Here is a 19,357-nt window from a genome sequence, read left to right as displayed (position 1 = left end):
TGGCCGGCTCTTCGCGATCAAATGGATGAGGGTAAGTATGATGTTATAAAAAATTTTATTTTTTTACACTGTAATATTCATGTCAGATGCTGTAATCATCTTTGAACACAGCATCAGAGGGGTACAATGACGGCGAGCGTCACAATTTACGTTCCCTGTGATTGCACCCACTACTTATAAAGAAAATGCGCTTCGTGAAAACAAATTCTTTTTTTTATTTTTTAGAAAATTCGGCAAAGCAGCCAAATCAAATGTTTCAATACGGTACTTTGCTCATCACTACTGCTCACATATAGGACTGCACGTATAGATTTTCTTTAAAGAGGACCTGTCCCCTCCCCATGTAATAACAATTCTGGAGAATCTTTTCTACGGCTCTCATCGCCTTGCGAAGACTTTTTTTTTTCTAGCTCATTTCACTTAATGGGATAGTTTGAAGAGTTTATAGCCATAAGGCTGTGACCTTGCAGCTATATAATAGGCCGTCCCTTAATCCTTCCTACCAGTCGTTCTGCATGACTAAGTGCCCCTGATTTTTCTAATTAATCCTAAACTCTTGCCTTAAGTTAATTAATGCCCTCATTATGTCAGACCTACTCCAGATTAGTATAGTCTTGTGCCAATGAATCACTCCTATACCAATTAGAAGGCGAGATCGAGAAGCAATAACAATTTCGGAGAGTGATTTTAGATGACATAATGACACCGTATTATGAAGCTAAATTGGATACCAACCGCTGGTACGGGTAAAATAAGAGCGGCCCTCGAAGCCTTTTCCATTAGTAAATATAGCAGCAAAGTGCTTTGGAAGGTCTCGTTTACCAGATGCATTAACTTTGTGAGAGCCGTAAATGCTTCCTGGATGTGTCGATTTTTTTTTTTATATATTTTTCTGCGTGTTGTAGAAGTGAGCCTGCTGAGCGTGCCAACGGAGAACACCCGTTAGAAGGTAAATGCAGGGAACAGATTGTGCCGAGTCATTTGTCTTCAGTGCAAATGGGAAAAGACAAGTAAATGCCGGGTTTTCATAGAAATCCGAGAGCGCCGGATTACTTAACAGAATCGGGATGTGTCGCACTTGCAAAAATGACAACGTGTGTGACAATGCAGTGACAGCTCCTCTGCTCATAGAATAGAATGAATGGTATCACACCGCATCTGGCGCATAATTAAATATAATGTAGGCGCTGGCTGGGTGCACATTAGCTAAAATCTGAAGCTGGTAGCAGATCTGCAATGGAAATTTATGTAAAGAAATTTTTTCCCCTGTGTTCTAGTATCGTGCAGGGTGTCACACATCAACTTTCATATATTTACTAATGACAGATCTGCTTATTTTTTATGCATGTATCTGAAGAAGCTCTAGACTTAAAGGGGTTATCCCATGAAACGTATTCTAGATTTTTTCACCTGAAACTGCAATACTTTTGTAATTGCTTGTCATTAGAAATTCATGTACAGCCAGTGAGCTATTCGATAAAATATATCTGTATGGTGCCACCTGCTGTTTTTTATTTTTCTTATTTCTTGTCCACCTCATTGAGGTGGTCGCACATGCTCAGTTTAAATCTTCAAACTTCACCAGGTCATATCTTCTGTTAGAAGCTGTGGCAGTTACAGGGAAAGAGCTACAGCAAAAAGACAAGTCTCTCTGACCTGCCAGCATGAAGAGAACCTACCAGGACAATTGGAGCAATGAATGTGAAGATTTCTGGATCCAAGTTGAGGTACAAACTAGGTTAGAAAGGCATTGCCATGTACTATATGGTATCTGATTTTCATATTTTACATCAATCATGGCATAATCCCTTTAAAAGGGTTGTCTGGCCTAGGATTCGACAACCCCAGTGGTCAGAAAGTGTACCCCATTAAAAAAAAACTCACCCATAATCCTGCCATTCCATTGCCGCTTCCAGTCCTAGCTGGTTTGGAAGTGGTTTGGTCCAGTGACCACTGTAGCCAATTGCCTAGTGACTAACAACCTACAAGCAATGACTTGTCATTCATCACATGTGACTGTTAAAACCATTGATCACAGTGGTCATGGGACCAAGCCGAAATGCTGAAATGCTGCTGCGTTTCCAAAAAAACATAGTTTCCTGAATAACCCCGGGACAGGGATAGAAGTCTGCTTCTCCCTGTCCTCTCCAGCTTCATTGATAGGGCCTCTCCCTATTACAAAAACAACAGAAGTGACTTGTCAGCCAAGCCATGCAGTATACAGAGAAGCTGCAGGGTGGACTCTTCGCTTGTGCCTGGACTCTTCTCCCCATGCCCAGCTCGTTTTTAAAACTATATTTTCTCTGAAATGCATCAGTATTTTAAGAGTAGAGCGTAGCTCTCTGTCATGATGGACCCTGTCAAGATTTGGTGCTGCTCGTGATGCAGGCAGCAGAAACTTGATGACAGGTTCCCTTTAACTCTGTCTGCAACTGGACCACTGTAAAAGAGGCAGCGAGAGGAACCCCAATGACAATGGCAACTACATGATGCTTTACCATTCACAGTCACAGGACCACTGTGCCAGAGACATCCATTTAACCCACACATATTGTAAAATGACAGCCATAGGACCACCATGCTAGAGACATCCATATAACCAATTTATGGACCCTTCAAACAGATACACAGCAGGATGCCAAGAGCCCCACTGTTCTGATATTAGAAGGCAGGGTAAGTAGTAAAAATTAGGCAGCGTTGCACGTATCGGTGGAGGAGCCACTCAGATAAAGAGCTGTATTCGTAGACTTTATTGATAGATGAATAACACGTTTCACGGCCTGAACGGGTCCCTTAGGTAAGATTCCAATCAATGTACATAGATTTTTATTTTTCACCCTGCCTTCTGATGGTCGTCCCGCTCCTGGTGACCGGAGACATAGTGTGCGTGGCAGGCCATGGTGGAAATCCAACAAAGCCTTCTAATGTGTGGTTCCTCTAGCACAATTGGCCAAGGTGAGCATTCAGTAGGCTACTTCGAGTACCTGACATAGCGGTCCTACCCATCTGTGCTTCTCTTGTCTTTCTTGTATACTGTTCTGATATGGATGACGTATAATAGAGGTTACCAAAGAATTAAGAAATTCATAGTCAAAGCAATGGTTACCAAAAGGTGAGATACAATGTGACTACAACAGTAGAATAACTTTGCAAGAGTTCAGTAGAATCTGGATACAAATCTTAGGCGTTATGAATTATAATAGAGAAATCTCTAGGAAGCCCTAAGGGCTTACATTTACAGACCTATTATTTCAACTAAATTCCAAGTTTTTTCCTCGCTATTAATTTTCCTGCTGTTCACTTCTCAACCTACTATTAAATACGTATAATATCATTTTTATCTTTTCTTGTCAAACCACAGCTGCTTAATATTGCCATGCTATGATGGAGATGAGTGTGATCCACGGTGTTCACAGATTTACACTATAATGGATGGGGCAAGTTTGAATACTAATGACTGGGCTGCTCTAGTACATAGGTTGATATAATCAATGGAAGTCTCTAATAAACCCCCTTATGAAATACTAGAATAGTTGAAGATACTTGAATAGTTCATACATGATACTAAGGCGTGTAGGACCATACAAGTGAGGGAGCGTCAAAGCAAAGAACAAAATGGGGCCCTCGTCTGGTGCTGGTTAAGGAGCTTTAGTGAGGTCCATGTACTTTTTACGGTTTACACGAGCACAATGTCATATATATGTCGATTTCAATGGGTATTGCGGTCTCAGAAATGAATGGCTTATAGCTAGGATATACCATCAATGTCAGATTGGTTCATGTACCACCTCTTGAACCCCTTCCTCTCCAGAAAGGGATAAAGGAAAGAAACACTGAACTTTACGTGTTCAGAGCGCATGGACCACAAAGGGCGCACAAAAGCAACCGGTCATGGGCAATGTTTTGGTTTCGGCAGTGTTCAATTATTCATAAGACAACGCGTTTCGGGGTGCTAAAGTCCCCTTTATCAAGTCTGAACTGGATGAGCAGGGCGAGTGCCGCGGTCATTCAAAGAGGCACGTGTGGACCTCTCCAGAACGGGCCCCCTAGAAGTGAAGGAGAGCACACGGCTCATTTGAGAGCTGTATTTTGAAGTCTCATAGTGGTGAATGGAGAGCTGGCAACGTCTCCATTCAACATCATGGGACTGCTAGAAACAGACTAGCAAACACTTATATCTGGAAGATTATACTGGTATAGCATTGTCTTGTTCACTGGATGGGAATATCTCAATTGGTATCTTTATTTTTAGTTTTTTTTTTTACTATGTCTTGATAGAAATCTGGTCTTTTGAAGCCATTTAGGCAATTTGAATATTTCTCAAGGTATGTCTACAACATTTGTTGGCTTTCTTGTAACTTTACTCCGTACTTTTCTTAGCCTTACAACTTTTGCTTGATCTTTCACCTATTGTCTGCTGGCTTTTTTGTAATCAAGATGGGCCAAGAACATCCCACTTAGACTTTGCAGACTGCCATCTGATACCACCTGCTTCCCCGGTATACATGTTCCTTCTTGAGGAGCCTTCTCAGGTGAGGTGTTGTGCCCTCTGTCAGGCTTGTACAGTGCGGTGGTTATGGCAATGTATGTAAGAGCTGCAAGGAACTCTGTGGCTGGTGGCAAGGTCACGTTTTAATTCTAATACAAGAACCAGCAGATGTTATTTGACATTTTATTTCATTATGTGTGCGCTTCTCTTGTTGAGTGACTCATGGATTCTGTGAGCTTGTTATTCTGTTTGACCCTTGCTCTTTTCTAACTATGGTCTTTTACCATGACCAGTGAATGGAGCAGAAGTAAAGCCCATGTATTCATCTATCTTCCCACAGGCATCAATCCATTAGTATAATCATTCACATGAAAGAAAGATAGAAAGGATAGTTATAAAAATGTTTCCCAAAATTCTCTGCAGATTTAGTTTCTATTAATGTTTTCATTTCCCATAGATTTTATGGAAAAAACACTTGTCCTTTTACATAGGTATTCTCCCCAAGAGGTATAGCTTCTAGAACAGAATAGGGTGCCTTGGAGATACACCATCTGGCAACACACAGAGTGCCTACAGGTCTTTAATATGGGCCCCAATGGATTTTGTGTGCCATCATATAGGGCATGTGCAGCATGAAATGCCATGTTCATTGACACTTATGCTGCATGGAGTCACAATAATCTACGTCTCCAATGATATTACAAATTTTGGTCCAAAAATCTACATTAAGCTTGTTTTTGAATTTGGTAAGTTTTTAACTGACCAGTTTTGTCAACTGTAGCTTGGGTTTTCTATTCTTACCCAACAGGAGGGGAACCCGATATTTTGTAGCCTATCTGCTCCATAGTTTGACTAACCACCGATGGTTATCTGAGATACTATTGCTAGTCTGGTCTGTTTGTCTGACCTCTGTTCATGAAAATCCCAGGGTATCAGCAGTTTCTGAAATATTCAGGCAGCCCTGACTGGCACCAACAATCCAAGTCACTCACTTCACATTTCTTTGCATTTTTGTGTGGCACTCTTGTACGCATAAACCTGGTGCTCTACGTGCCCAAAATTGGTGTGGAAAATTTACAGCGAATTGCTGTTGAACCTGCACACGAGCTGTGACCACATCACAGTCCGCTGTAAGACTGCCTAGCTTGGTCAAACATCAGCTGTTTCAATGTAGGGCTGGCGCTGAAGTTGGGGCCACAACTACACAGCTCTGTCCATTGTGTAGTGGACGAAGCTGTTAAATGCAGCACTGCTCCCACTGAAGTGAATATTAGAAGTGCTGCAGGATTTGTACACAGAGGAGACTAGGCTTTTATTTTGTACCCTGGCAAAGGTAGAATGGCTTGTTAGTGACCTTCTGGCATTCAACATCTGGTACATATACAATACTAGCTCCCGGCTGCTAGCTATACTCATGGGTGAACTACCTTTAAGGACTAGATAAAAAGTCTTGTAAGAAAAAAAGTATTGTAAACTTCATAGCCATTAGTAATATATGGAAAGTATAACCAGAGGAAAAAAAATTGTGACTGTTTATTTGCTTCCTCTTAAAGGCCTAACGGTGTTGTGCAAGGCCTACTTTTTGATGACTTATCCTTTGGATAGGTCATCAATATCATCAGTACTGCAGTAACCAGGCCCGGACATAGAAACATAGAATGTATCGGCAGATAAGAACCATTTGGCCCATCTAGTCTGCCCAATATACTGAATACTATGAATAGCCCCTGGCCCTATCATATATGAAGGATAGCCTTATGCCTATCCCATGCATGCTTAAACTCCTTCACTGTATTTGCAGCTACCACTTCTGCAGGAAGGCTATTCCATGCATCCACTAGTGATGAGCGGCAGGGGTCATATTCGAATTCGCGATATTTCGTGGATATTTTGTAGAATATTCGTCGAATATTTGCAAATTCGAATATTCGTTATATTTTAAGATTTTTTTACTTGAAAAATCGGCAAGGTAATGATAGTGTAATATGCGAATTTTCGTAATGCAAATTTTAGTGCGAATTTTTCAATTTACAACTATTAGACAAAGAAGATTATAGAACTATATTGGCTAAATTGCTCTATATTTGTTTTTTTCCGAATATTCGCTATATTGCTATATATTCTTGTTTTAGAATATTACGAATATTCGAAAAAACAAAATTTTAGCAATATAGCAAATATAAAAGAAAAACGAATATAGAGCAATTTAGCTGTTAAAATCCTTTAATCTTTCCTGGTAAGTTTTCTCCTGCAATCCATGTACTAGTTTAGTAGCTCTTCTCTGAACTCTCTCCAAAGTATCAATATCCTTCTGGAGATATGGTCTCCAGTACTGCGCACAATACTCCAAATGAGGTCTCACTAGTGCTCTGTAGAGCGGCATGAGCACCTCCCTCTTTCTACTGGTAATGCCTCTCCCTATACACCCAAGCATTCTGCTAGCATTTCCTGCTGCTCTATGACATTGTCTGTCTACCTTTAAGTCTTCTGAAATAATGACCCCTAAATCCCTTTCCTCAGATACTGAGGTTAGGACTGTATCACTGATTTTATATTCTGCTCCTGGGTTTTTACGCCCCAGGTGCATTATCTTACACTTAGCAACATAAAATTTTAGTTGCCAGATTTTTGACCATTCCTCTAGTTTTCCTAAATCCTTTTCCAGTAGATGGAGCTGTGTAGCTGCGGTACCGGCTCCAGAGCTTCAATAGAATAGCTGATTGTCAGGGGGGCCGGGAGTTGGACCTGATCAATGGTTTTTCAGAAGCCTGGAACCATGCACTGGAACTACACAGCTATGTCCACGGACCGGTGTAGTGGCCGGGCCTGGTTACTGCAGTGCTGCTCGAATCAATAAGTAAGTGCTGGGCAACTTGTTTAATAGGTTACTTTAATATTGGAGATGCATCACATCCATATTTTGGCAGTCGTGGTATTGTAGCATTTTCAGCAATGAATGATGTGTTACACATGAATTCCCACATGAATTCCCACATTCTGCGGAAATCTGATAAGTGACCACATCAAGATCTGAGCATCTATTTTTGAACAAGCATTTTTGTGCTTCTCTAAAACAAGGACTGAATAAATCATTGCAGCCTCACAGCTCTGCAAACTGGAGATAACACATATCAGAAATGGACGTAACAGCGTGCAGGAAGATACATTAATTATTTCTTACATAACTTTACAGCCAGTTAAGTGGTAGGGGTAAATGTAACAAAAACTAAGAGCTGGATTTTTGAGGATGAGGTTTATTTCATGTATTTCTACCATGTATATTTATTACTTATAAAAATCAAGGGGCCCCAACCAGTGGCGTACATAGAGAAGTAAGGCCCCCCTTAGCAAGATTCAAACCAGGCCTTCCACACAGGACAGAAGGGTTTCTACCTAAACCCTTTTCAATGACCCTTGGGCCATTTTTCCCACTGCCTCATTTGCAAAAAGTTGTTCCTTTAAAGGGTGGAGTCCTGACCAAGTTTTCACCTCCAGTAGAAGAGGAGATGATCCCAACTAAGACTGGGCCCCCTCTTGCCGCGGGCTCCATAGCAGTCGCTTGGTCTGTCCCTATGGTAGTTACGCCCCTGTCCCCAACCAATCGCTGATGGTGCAGGGTCCGGTCTCTGGAATTAACACAAGCTGTAGGAAAACCAAAATGTAAAATAGAACATGGCAAGGTGCCTATTGAAAATATGCCCCCTGAAATGAAAGGTTGCCTCTCTTCTCTAGCAATGACCTTGTTAATACCATCTTCCTACTTTTGTTTTTGCCTGTAGACTTAAAGGGTTTTTTTCACTTCAGAAAGTGGCATTCATCATGTAGAGAAAGCCAATACAAGGCACTTACTAATGTATTGTTATTATCCATATTGTCTCCTTTGCTGGCTCCTGTAATCCATCAGCAGTGGCTGTGCTTGCACACAAAAGGAAAAAATTCCGGCCTCTCTGGTGACCGGGACCGTGGGAGCTCACATAGACTGGTGCTTTTTTAATAGTATGCAAGTACCGCCACGCTGCTGGATTGCAGGCTGGGTATAACCATGGAAACGAGCAGTGTATAGTGATGGAAAAATTAATCCAGCCAGCAAAGAAAGCAATATGGACAATCACAAAACATAAGTAAGTGCCTTGTATTAACTTTCTCTACATGATACGTGTAAATGCCATTTGCTGAGTTAGACAAACCATTTAGAGAGTCACTGTACTTTCACACAATTTCATTTCATTTAATATAGAGTGGTATAATTAGGCAATTTTTAAATCCACCTTAAAAAAGCTGTAAAGTCATGGCTAGAGATGAGCGAATTTCTCAAAAATTCGATTCGGCCAGATTTGGCTTTGGGCTACTCCCAAGGGCGTTATTAGAGATGAGCATTTTTTGGAGGTTATTGTTCTGAGGATAGGTCATCAATAAATATAACTTGCACAACCCCTTTAAGTCAGGGGCCCAGCCGCACAAGCACTCAGAAACCCAATCACCATCAAGGGCACCTCAATCACCACCTGGCCGGTGTCCCCTGTAATGCAGTGTGCCCCAGAGAATCCAGTGCTGTTCTCCCCTTCACTGCACTGCTGGCCCAGGGAGGCATCTGCTAAACCGTGAGTACCTGATGAACTGTTTGTACACTTCACCCACTGTGAACCTCACGTGTGCTACCCCTGTGGACTGGCATGTTGCACATTGACAGAGTGTGGAGGTGGCAGTAGCATCATCAGGAGGCCACAGAGTGGCACAATGACAGAGTGTGGAGGTGGCAGCAGGAGCATCAGGAGGCCACAGAGTGGCACAATGACAGAGTGACGGAGGTGGAGGCATTAGCAGCATCAGGAGGAGACCACAGGGTGGCACAATGACAGTGTGGAGGTGGCGGCAGCATCAGGAGGCCACAGAGTATCACAATGACAGAGTGTGGATATAACAGCAGCAGAAGCATCAGGAGGAGGCCACAGGGTGGCACAATGACAGTCTGGAGGTGGCAGCAGCAGCAAAATGAGGAGACCACAGAGTGGCACAATGACAGAGTGTGGAGGTGGCAGCAGCAGCATCAGGAGGAGGCCACAGGGTGGCAAAATGACAGTGTGGAGGTGGCAGCAGCAGCAGCGTGAGGCCACAGAGTAGCACAATGACAGAGTGTAGAGGAGGTGGCAGCAGCATCAGAAGGAGGCCACAGGGCTTCACAATGACAGTGTTAAGGTGGAAGTAGCAGCATCAGGAGGTCACAGGGTGGCACAATGACAGTGTGGAGGTAGCAAGCAGCATCATCAGGAGGCCACAGAGTAGCACAATAACAGAGTGTGGAGGTGGTGGCAGCAGCATCAGGAGGAGGCCACGGGGTGGCACAATGACAGTGTGGAGGTGGCAGCAGCAGCATCAAGAGGCCACAGAGTGGCACAATGACAGAGTGTGGAGGTGGCGGCAGCAGTATCAGGAGGAGGCCGTAGGGTGGCACAATGACAATGTGGAGGTGGCAGCAGCAGCATCAGGAGGCCACAGAGTGGCAAGGTGACATAATGTTGAGGTAGCAGCAGCATCAGGAGACCACAGAGTGGCAAGCAGCATCAGGAGTCCAAAGAGTGGCAGCAGCATCACGGGACCACAGAGTGGCAAGGTGACATAGTGTGGCGATGGCAGCAGCATCAGGAGACCATAGAGTTACCCAGTGACAAAGTGGGGAGGTGGGTGGCAATACCAGTACCAGCTGATGATGGTGGGTGAAAGAAGGAGCACTTGGCATTAGATGTGTGGCATCAGGCGGGTGGCAGCCTCAGAATAGTAGCTGAGGCAGGTAGCCAGAAGAAACCACTCTCTTTTGTCAAAGTGTTGGTGTGGCACCATGGATGATCTAGTCTGATGCATCAGGCATTGGTGGGTGAAAATCCTGGCTGATCCACGCCTGATTCATCTTGACAAAGGTCAGTCTCTCCACATTTTAGGTGGACAGGCAAATTCTTCTTGGGGTAACTATGGCCCCTGCCACACTAAACACCCACTCTGATGTCACACTACTGGCCGGGCAGAACGGCTTTTCCAGGGAAAACTCTGCCAGTTATGGTGGCAGGGTGCTGTCCAAGTATGCCGCCACCTGCTGGTTCAGGTCCTGCTTCAGGTCTAGCTGCTGCTGCTGGTGAGTAGTTTCCTCACTAGACAGGTGAAGAATGCTGCTTATCAGCGACTATAGACTCAAGTTGCTGCTTATGGAGCTGGAACTGCTCCTACCCCCCACTCTGCCACAGCAGCCGTGGCAGAGTGACGTGAGGGCTCCCCCGGTCAGACCTGCGAGATAATGGACTATGGCGCAGATAGGCAGCGGCCAACTGATTACATAGGATGTCTCTATACAGTAGTAGTTCAGTTTGTCCTCCCTCTCAGCGGGTGTAAAAAAGGCCCCCATTTTGGACCGGTAGCGAGGGTCCAACAAGGTGGAAAGCCAGAAGTCATCCTTCTGCCGAATGCTGACAATTCGGCTGTCACTACGCAAGCAAGTGAGCATGCATCAGGCCTTTTGTGCAAGTGACTCAGAGGGATTCCCTGCCTCCATCTCCACTGCATACTGTCACGGTGTGTCTGGGTCCTCTGCCTCATCTTCATCTCCCTCTTGCTCCCCTGGCTGCCTCCTCCTCCTCTCCTGTCACCTGTGTAGAAAAACCACCCATTTCACTACAGATTGCTTGTGCTCCAATGTCCTCCTTCTCCTCCTCCAGTTCAGCCCCCACAGGGCTCATGTGGCCGTGAGATCTAGGCGCCACGTCTCCAGTCCCCTGACCAGCCAGATTTACCAGCATCTGTCCCAGGACATGAAGCAGTGGATGTTGTTCATCCCGTAGTCCTGGCGACTGACAAATAACGGGGCCTCCTCAAAGGGCCTAAGCAATTGGCAGGTGTCACGCATGAGCTGCCACTTGCTAACATCGAAGTTGCACAGGGGAGTACTCCTGTCCACTTTGATCAGCAATAAATCATTATGGCCTTGCTCTGTTCGTATAGTCGGTCCACCATATGGAGGGTGGAATTCCAACGGATGGAAACAGTCACATATCAGCCTATGTTGGGGGATGACATTCTGCCGCTGCAGCTCAAGGAGGGTGCTCTCCTACCCTTATATCAAAATAGGTGGTGAGACAAAGGTAGGTTGGGGACACTTCCCCATACCTTGGCAAGGACCACTGTTCTGACTTGTGCCTACAACCTCTTTGTGGGAAAGAACTTCCATCGCTTCTTTACCATACCTCTCTTCACTTTAAAAGTCCCCTGATGAGTCCCTTAGACAGGATGAAACGTGGCATGTAGGGAAACGAAGTGAGGGTCATTATAGGGAATAGGCCCCAAGTAGGGAAAGGTTCCGTATGTGTTCGCGGGTGCTCTGTGTACCGCTAGGCAGGGATTACTAGCCCCCTATCCCTCCGGTAGGTAGGGCTTCAATTATAGAGTTTGCTAGAGCCCATGTGTGACAACTGCCACCCGCATCACAAGCTCAGTCACCTATATCCTTCTGCCACCATATTGAACGGTATACACCTAATGTTAAGATAGTATCGCAGACATCTGAAAGGAGTAAGATTTGTCCATTTATTATATTGGCATTTTTTATGGTCAGGTGATAAAGAAAAATAATTAGCATATTTTTAATATTCTCAATGTATTTTCTTTTGAGGACATTTTGAAATTTGCTTAATTTTATTTGTAACTACCGTAGTAAAAGTTATGTTTCAATGATATACCCAGTCTACTGTGAAATAGTGCCACTAATACACGCCAAAAAGGGGCTTTAGAACATATAATTGCACTGCTGAACGGCAAATAGACCCCTTTTTTTTCCCCACTGATACAGACTCCACAAAAGGCTTTAGGACATATAACTGCACCGCTGAATGGCAAATATACACTTACCTAAAGAATTATTAGGAACACCTGTTCTATTTCTCATTAATGCGATTATCTAGTCAACCAATCACATGGCAGTTGCTTCAATGCATGTAGGGTTGGGGTCCTGGTCAAGACAATCTACTGAACTCCAAACTGAATGTCAGAATGGGAAAGAAAGGTGGGCTACAACAGCAGAAGACCCCACCGGGTACCACTCATCTCCACTACAAATAGTAAAAAGAGGCTACAATTTGCACAAGCTCACCAAAATTGGACTGTTGAAGACTGGAAAAATGTTGCCTGGTCTGATGAGTCTCGATTTCTGTTGAGACATTCAAATGGTAGAGTCCAAATTTGGCGTAAACAGAATGAGAACATGTATCCATCATGTCTTGTTACCACTGTGCAGGCTGGTGGTGGTGGTGTAATGGTGTGGGGGATGTTTTCTGGCCACACTTTAGGCCCCTTAGTGCCATGTGGCCATCGTTTAAATGCCACGGGATACCTGAGCATTGTTTCTGACCATGTCCATCCCTTCATGACCACCATGTACCCATCCTCTGATGGCTACTTCCAGCAGGATAATGCACCATGTCACAAAGCTTGAATCATTTCAAATTGGTTTCTTGAACATGACAATGAGTTCACTGTACTAAAATGGCCCCCACAGTCACCAGATCTCAACCCAATAGAGCATCTTTGGGATGTGGTGGAACGGGAGCTTCGTGCCCTGGATGTGCATCCCTCAAATCTCCATCAACTGCAAGATGCTATCCTAGTCAATATGGGCCAACATTTCTAAAGAATGCTATCAGCACCTTGTTGAATCAATGCCACATAGAATTAAGGCAGTTCTGAAGGCAAAAGGGGGTCCAACACCGTATTAGTATGGTGTTCCTAATAATTCTTTAGGTGAGTGTATATGTTTTTGCCACTAAACTCAACTGTAATTTTCTCACTTCACCACACAATGGCTAATAGGCCCTTTTTTCCCACTAATACAAGCCAAAAAATGCTTTAGAACATATACCTGTAACTGCACCGCACAAGGGCAAATAAGACATTGAAATATTTCCTTGTAATAAACCCTGTTAATGGCTGTATCAAACAGCATTTGCACCCTAATAACAAGAACGGTTTGCTGGAATTACAGAGCTGTATAACGGCAATTTGGATCCCCAGTCAGTGCAGCAAGGTGTAATAGGATTGTTCCTATTACCCAGGCTCTAATCTCCCCTACTTAACCCTGTTCTGCTTCAATACTGTGGGATGATTCCTCCCTATCCTTTCCCTGAACTTCTGTACAGCAAAATAAAAGTTTTAAAGTCTTTTCTACTAGTGATGATTGAGCATGCTCGGTCGAACACCTTTTCGGCTCAAGCATCTCGATGCTTGGCATACGGCGGTGCTCGGCCAAGTACCGCCTGTGCTCGAGCGCCATGGTCGAGTCTCCTCCCCGTAGGTTTCTTGCCTTCTACGCAGCCAATAAACGTTCATGTAAGTGCTGCCCTCACTGTAATGCCAGTAGCCATGTTGGCTACTGGCATTGCAGTGATTGGCTGGCCGGAACGCGTCATCGGTGCTATATAGCACCCGATTACGCATGTTCGGCTCATTCGCAGTCAGGGAGAGCTGAGCATAAGAAGGGACAGAGAGTTTAGGGTGTAATTGAATATTTATTTTGTACAAAAACGTATCAGAGACCCAAGTTGTAAGGACTATTGTGTGTGACAGCAGCAATATATGTTTGTAGCGCAACCTGCGCTAAATTGCTGAGTGTTAGGGAGAGCTGTGGATAGGAAGAGACAGACAGTGTAGGGAGTGTAATAGGAAGATTTTTATGCAAAAATCTTTTCAGAGACCCAAAAGTCCTTTTAAGGACTATTGTGTGTGACAGCAGCAATATATATTTTTTGTGCATCCTGTGCTAAATACTGTGTAATAAGCCGCTGCGGACAGTTAAATTATCCGCGCCACATCTCCTATGTAAAGTGTGCGCATCCCTAAAATATCAGTGACATCCAGTGTACTTTTGCCGTAGAAGGTGTCCGCTGCGGAAAGTTAAATTATCCACGCCACATCTCCTATTTAAAGTGTGCGCATCCCTAAAATATCTGTTACATCCAGTGTACTTTTTCCGTAGATGGTGTCCGCCGTGGACAGTTAAATTATCCGCGCCGCATCTCCTGTGTAAAGTGTGCGAATCCAAAAAATATCTGTGACATCCAGTGTACTTTTTCCGTAGACGGTGTCCGCTGCGGACAGTTAATTTATCCGTGCCACATCTTCTGTATAAAGTGTGCGCATCCAAAAAATATCTGTGACATCCAGTGTGAGTTTTCCATAGACTGTGTCTGCTGCGGACAGTAAGATTTTTGGCAACACATCTCCTGTGTAAAGTGTGCGCATCCCTAAAATATCTCAGACATCCAGAGTACTTTTTCTGTAGACGGTGTCCACTACAAACAGTTACATTAGTTGCGCCACATCTCCAGTGTAAAGTGTGCGCATCCCTAAAATATCAGTGACAACCAGTGTAATTTTTCCGTAGACAGTGTTCAGCTGCGGACAGTGAGATTAGCTGTGTCACATCTCCTGTGTAATGTGTGCACATCCCTAAAATATCTCTGACATCCAGTGTACTTTTTCCGTAGACAGTGTCAGCTGCGGACAGTGAGCTTAGCTGCGCCACATTTCCAGTGTAAAGTGTGCGCATCCAAAAAATATCTGTGACATCCAGTGTACTTTTTCAATAGACGGTATCCGCTGTGAGATTACAGTGTAATTTTTCCATAGACGGTGTCTGCTTCTGACAGTGACCTTACCAGGGGCACATCTGCAGTGTAACGTGTGCGCTTCAAAAATGTATCTGTGACATACAATGTAATTTTTCCGTAGACGGTGTCCGCTTTTGACAGTGACCATACCAGGGCCACATCTGCAGTGTAACGTGTGCACTTCAAAAATGTATCTTTGACATACAGTGTACTTTGTCAGCTTTCAAACCATACTCCCCCCGAAACCCAAAGACTTTTGTTTCTCAGAAGCAGCTCGGCGGGTCATGGGAATAACGCCGCCGGATAGCCGGTCGTCTTCGTTTATGGTCGGAACTACGATGGTATCTGATCGTCTTCGAACCTCCGACTTTCGTTTTTGATTAATGAAAACATTCTTGGCAAATGCTTTCGCTTTGGTTCGTCTTGCGCCGGTCCAAGAATTACAGCGCAATACGTATGCCCCCAGTCGTCCCTCTTAATCATGGCCCCAGTTTCAAAAACTAACAAAATTCCATTATTCCTAGCTTAAGTATTTAGGTGACCCGGCCTGCTTTGAACACTGTAAATGTATTAAATGGTCATCTAAGCAGCAGGCACTTTCCCTTAATTTTTTAAATGATCAGCTCAGCAGCAGGCCCTCAACCATAATGTTTTAGGGGGTCAGTTCAGCAGCAGGCCCTCGCATATAATGTTTTAGAGGGTCAGCTCACAAGCAGGCCCTCACCTACAATCTTTTACAGGGTCAGCTCACCTGCAGGCCCTCACCTAATTATACCTATAGGTAATTTGCGCGCATGCTGCCTTGCTTGGATGTGGTAGCCGTAGCTGTTTCTCAGGCTCCCTCTCCGGAATAAAACACTCCCCTGACCCGTGGTCACCGTGGTTGGCGCTGAAAATAACATTGACCGTTGATAGGGCAGACATCCGAATGGATCGTCGCTGTCACGGGGACGTACGATCTGCCCCAGGTTTTCTACAGTCACCAAAGTGGCAGCAGGCCCTCGCCCCTAATGTTTTAGATGGTCAGATCAGTAGGCCCTTGCTCCAAATGTTTTTGAGGGTCACCAGCAGGCCATCAATCATAATTTTTCAAGGGTGTGTATGATGCCCTCCTTTATGTGTAACAAAGGGTGTATTGGAGTGCCGGTTCCTTGTAATTTTTGGCAGCCCTTTCATTTAGTGCATAGGCTTTATGAGTGTAGGAGACCCACTACCTGAACAATTGTACCACAATGTGAATGAGGCCCTCCTTTATGTGATATACAGGTTGTATCGGAGTGCCTCTTCCTTGTAATTTTTGGCAGCACTTGCACTTTATATACAAGTAAATATACAGGAAAGAATGTTTCCTAACAATGTTTTTTCTCTAAAATCGATTTTATCTTCGGTTTTGTGCGTATTATTGTCAGTCTGTAAAAGTGGCGTACTACTCGGACAACATTGTTCCCAGCAGCGACCTGGGAGTCCAAGATGCATCCAGACATCCTCCCCATGCTGTTCCCGAACCATTTAGGTGTCCATCCAGTTTGGCCTGTTATCCTGCAAGTTGATCCAGAGGAAGGCAAAAAAAAAAAAACAAACAGTGGAGTAGAAGACAATTTTTCCCATTTAAGGGGAAAAAAATTCCTTCCTGACTCCATTCAGGCAATCAGATAACTCCCTGGATCAACGACCCCTCTCTAGTAGCTATAGCCTGTAATATTATTACACTCCAGAAATACATCCAGGCCCCTCTTGAATTCCTTTATTGTACTCACCATCACCACCTCCTCAGGCAGAGAGTTCCATAGTCTCACTGCTCTTACCGTAAAGAATCCTCTTCTATGTTTGTGTACAAACCTTCTTTCCTCCAGACGCAGAGGATGTCCCCTCGTCACAGTCACAGTCCTTGGGATAAACAGATGATGGGAGTGATCTCTGTACGGACCCCTGATATATTCATTCATAGTTATTATATCTCCCCTCAGTTGTCTTTTTTCTAAAGTGAATAACCCTAATGTTGATAATCTTTCAGGGTACTGTAGTTGCCCCATTCCAGTTATTACTTTAGTTGCCCTCCTCTGAACCCTCTCCAGCTCTTGTTCACAGGAGACCAGAACTGTACACAGTACTACATGTGTGGTCTCAGGAGCGGACATACCTACCTCTGCCAACAGGGTAACCCAGGCACCTTGGGGTGGAGGTTGGGAGGGGGCAGAGTTTGAGGGGGGGGGGGCTGATTAGCATTTACTGCAAATCTGCTGCCCGTTTGTGTCTACACTCCATAGCTGAAGGACATTCGATGACATCATAGTTATGTGATCTTTTCAGCAGTGGAAGTGGAGGTAGGACCTGTGATGTGGTCACCGCCATGTGACCAGTGCAGAAAGAGGCAGCGCTTAACAGTGGAGACCTGTGATGCCATGGAATTAATGTGAGTGCCAGAGAAATACTGGGAGATGTGGTTCTCCCCATCGTACCTCCTCCCTGCTTAAGTGGGAGGGAAATATGTTATTTAACTGGGACTGTATGTTAGAGGGACTGAAGGGAGGGGAGGGGTGTCAGTTACATAGGACTGTATGTTACAGAAGACTATAAGAAAGATATGTTTTTTTACATGGGACTGTATGTTATAGAAGATTGGAAGGAGATGACTGGTGTTATGTACATGGGACTGGATATTTTAGAAGACTGGAGGGTAAGGAGTGATGTTATTTATATGGGACTATGTGTTGGAGGGGGGTGAAGGAGGGGATTTAAAGGGAATCTGTCACCTGCTTGAGCATATTAAGGTGTTACTACTGCCATGTACAATAAAATACCTTATTTCTTGCTGTAGTTTCCATTTTTTGTTTCAAGGTTTCATTAGTGATAAAATCCACTTTTAAAGTTATGCAAATGAGTGTTCAAGGTGCCCAGAGGGGCGTTATTATCCTAATCTGGAGCCCAGGAACTCCCTCCTACAGTGCCCAGCCAGCCTTCCTTTAGAGCCCAAGCACGCCTATTCCAGCATAAGTAACTGCCCACACCCGAACTATTTGCTGCCGCCCCCCTCCGCTATGTGAAATCTCACGCAGGCGCAGTACCGTGGACTGCCTGCGCAATGTAGAAGCTCCTGAGGGCTACAGCTTCAAATGTGTCACTGGGCATTTGCTGAGCCCAGTGATAAATTTAAAGCTATTGCCCTCAGGAGCTTCTACATCGCGCAGGCGCAGGCAGTCCACGGTACTGCGCCTGCGTGAGATTTCACATAGCGGAGGGGGGCGGCAGCAAATAGTTCGGGTGTGGGCAGTTACTTATGCTGGAATAGGCGTGCTTGGGCTCTAAAGGAAGGCGGGCTGGGCACTGTACAGGGGAGTTCCTGGGCTCCAGAGAAGATTAATAACGCCCCCCTGGGCACCTTGAACACTCATTTGCATAACATAAACAATGAATTTTGTCACTAATGAAACAATGAAACAAAAAATGAAGACTACAGCAAGAAATAAGCTATTTTATTGTACATGGTAGTAGTAACACCTTAATATGCTCAAACCAGGTGACAGATTCGCTTTAATTTTTTTTTACATGGGACTGTATATTATAGAGAACTGTAAGGAATAGAAGTTATTTACATAGGACTGGAGGGAGCGGACTGGTGTTATTTACATGGGACTGCATGGTATAAAAGACTGAAGGGAGAGGAGTGAAGTTATTTACATGGGACTGCATGACATAGAAGACTGTAAGGAAGATAGGTTATTTACATGGGACTGTATCATATAGAAGACTAGTGGTAAAGGACTGGTGTTATTTACATGGAACTGCATGGTATAGAAGACTGGAAGGAGGGGACAGGCATTATAATTTATAAGTGCACTACAGAGATGATTATAACTTCGGGGGGTACGGAAGGAGGTATTATAATTACAGGGGGCACTGCAGGGAACATTATAAATACTGTAGGTAGTGGTTACTACTACTGAGGGCTCTATAAAGGTGCCTTATAGATTATAAGAGGTGCCCTATACGGAGGCCTTATTAGTACTGAGGATACTATTTGGGGGTGGCTTCTACCTGGCAGTGAGCCCGGTGATGTCACTGGCACTAATGGACATGCTTTAGCGCTGCCTTAGCCTGTAAAAGGCAGCGCTAAAGCCACCCAACAGTGCAGGTCTGTGTTGGGCCCATGTTCATATATGCCTGCATTATTGAGAAAAAAAATGAATATTTTAATATATGCAAATGATCCTCTAGAAGCAACGGG

The 19,357-nt window shown here is 44.3% G+C and overlaps 1 protein-coding gene across 1 annotated transcript in view; it reads right to left on the bottom strand.

Annotated features, from left to right (window-relative positions):
* Positions 1-1,558: 1,558 nt before the first annotated feature.
* NFX1 (nuclear transcription factor, X-box binding 1) overlaps positions 1,559-19,357 on the bottom strand; it is a 165,794-nt gene continuing 147,995 nt past the window's right edge. Inside the window, exon 11 of the mRNA XM_044295481.1 lies at positions 1,559-1,605. Within this exon, the coding sequence (XP_044151416.1) occupies positions 1,559-1,605 (47 nt within the window). The remainder of the gene's footprint in view (positions 1,606-19,357) is intronic.

This window comes from Bufo gargarizans, chromosome 5 (assembly GCF_014858855.1).
Source record: "Bufo gargarizans isolate SCDJY-AF-19 chromosome 5, ASM1485885v1, whole genome shotgun sequence".
Taxonomy (NCBI): Eukaryota; Metazoa; Chordata; class Amphibia; order Anura; family Bufonidae; genus Bufo; species Bufo gargarizans.
This window is presented reverse-complemented; position numbering and strand designations above follow the sequence as displayed.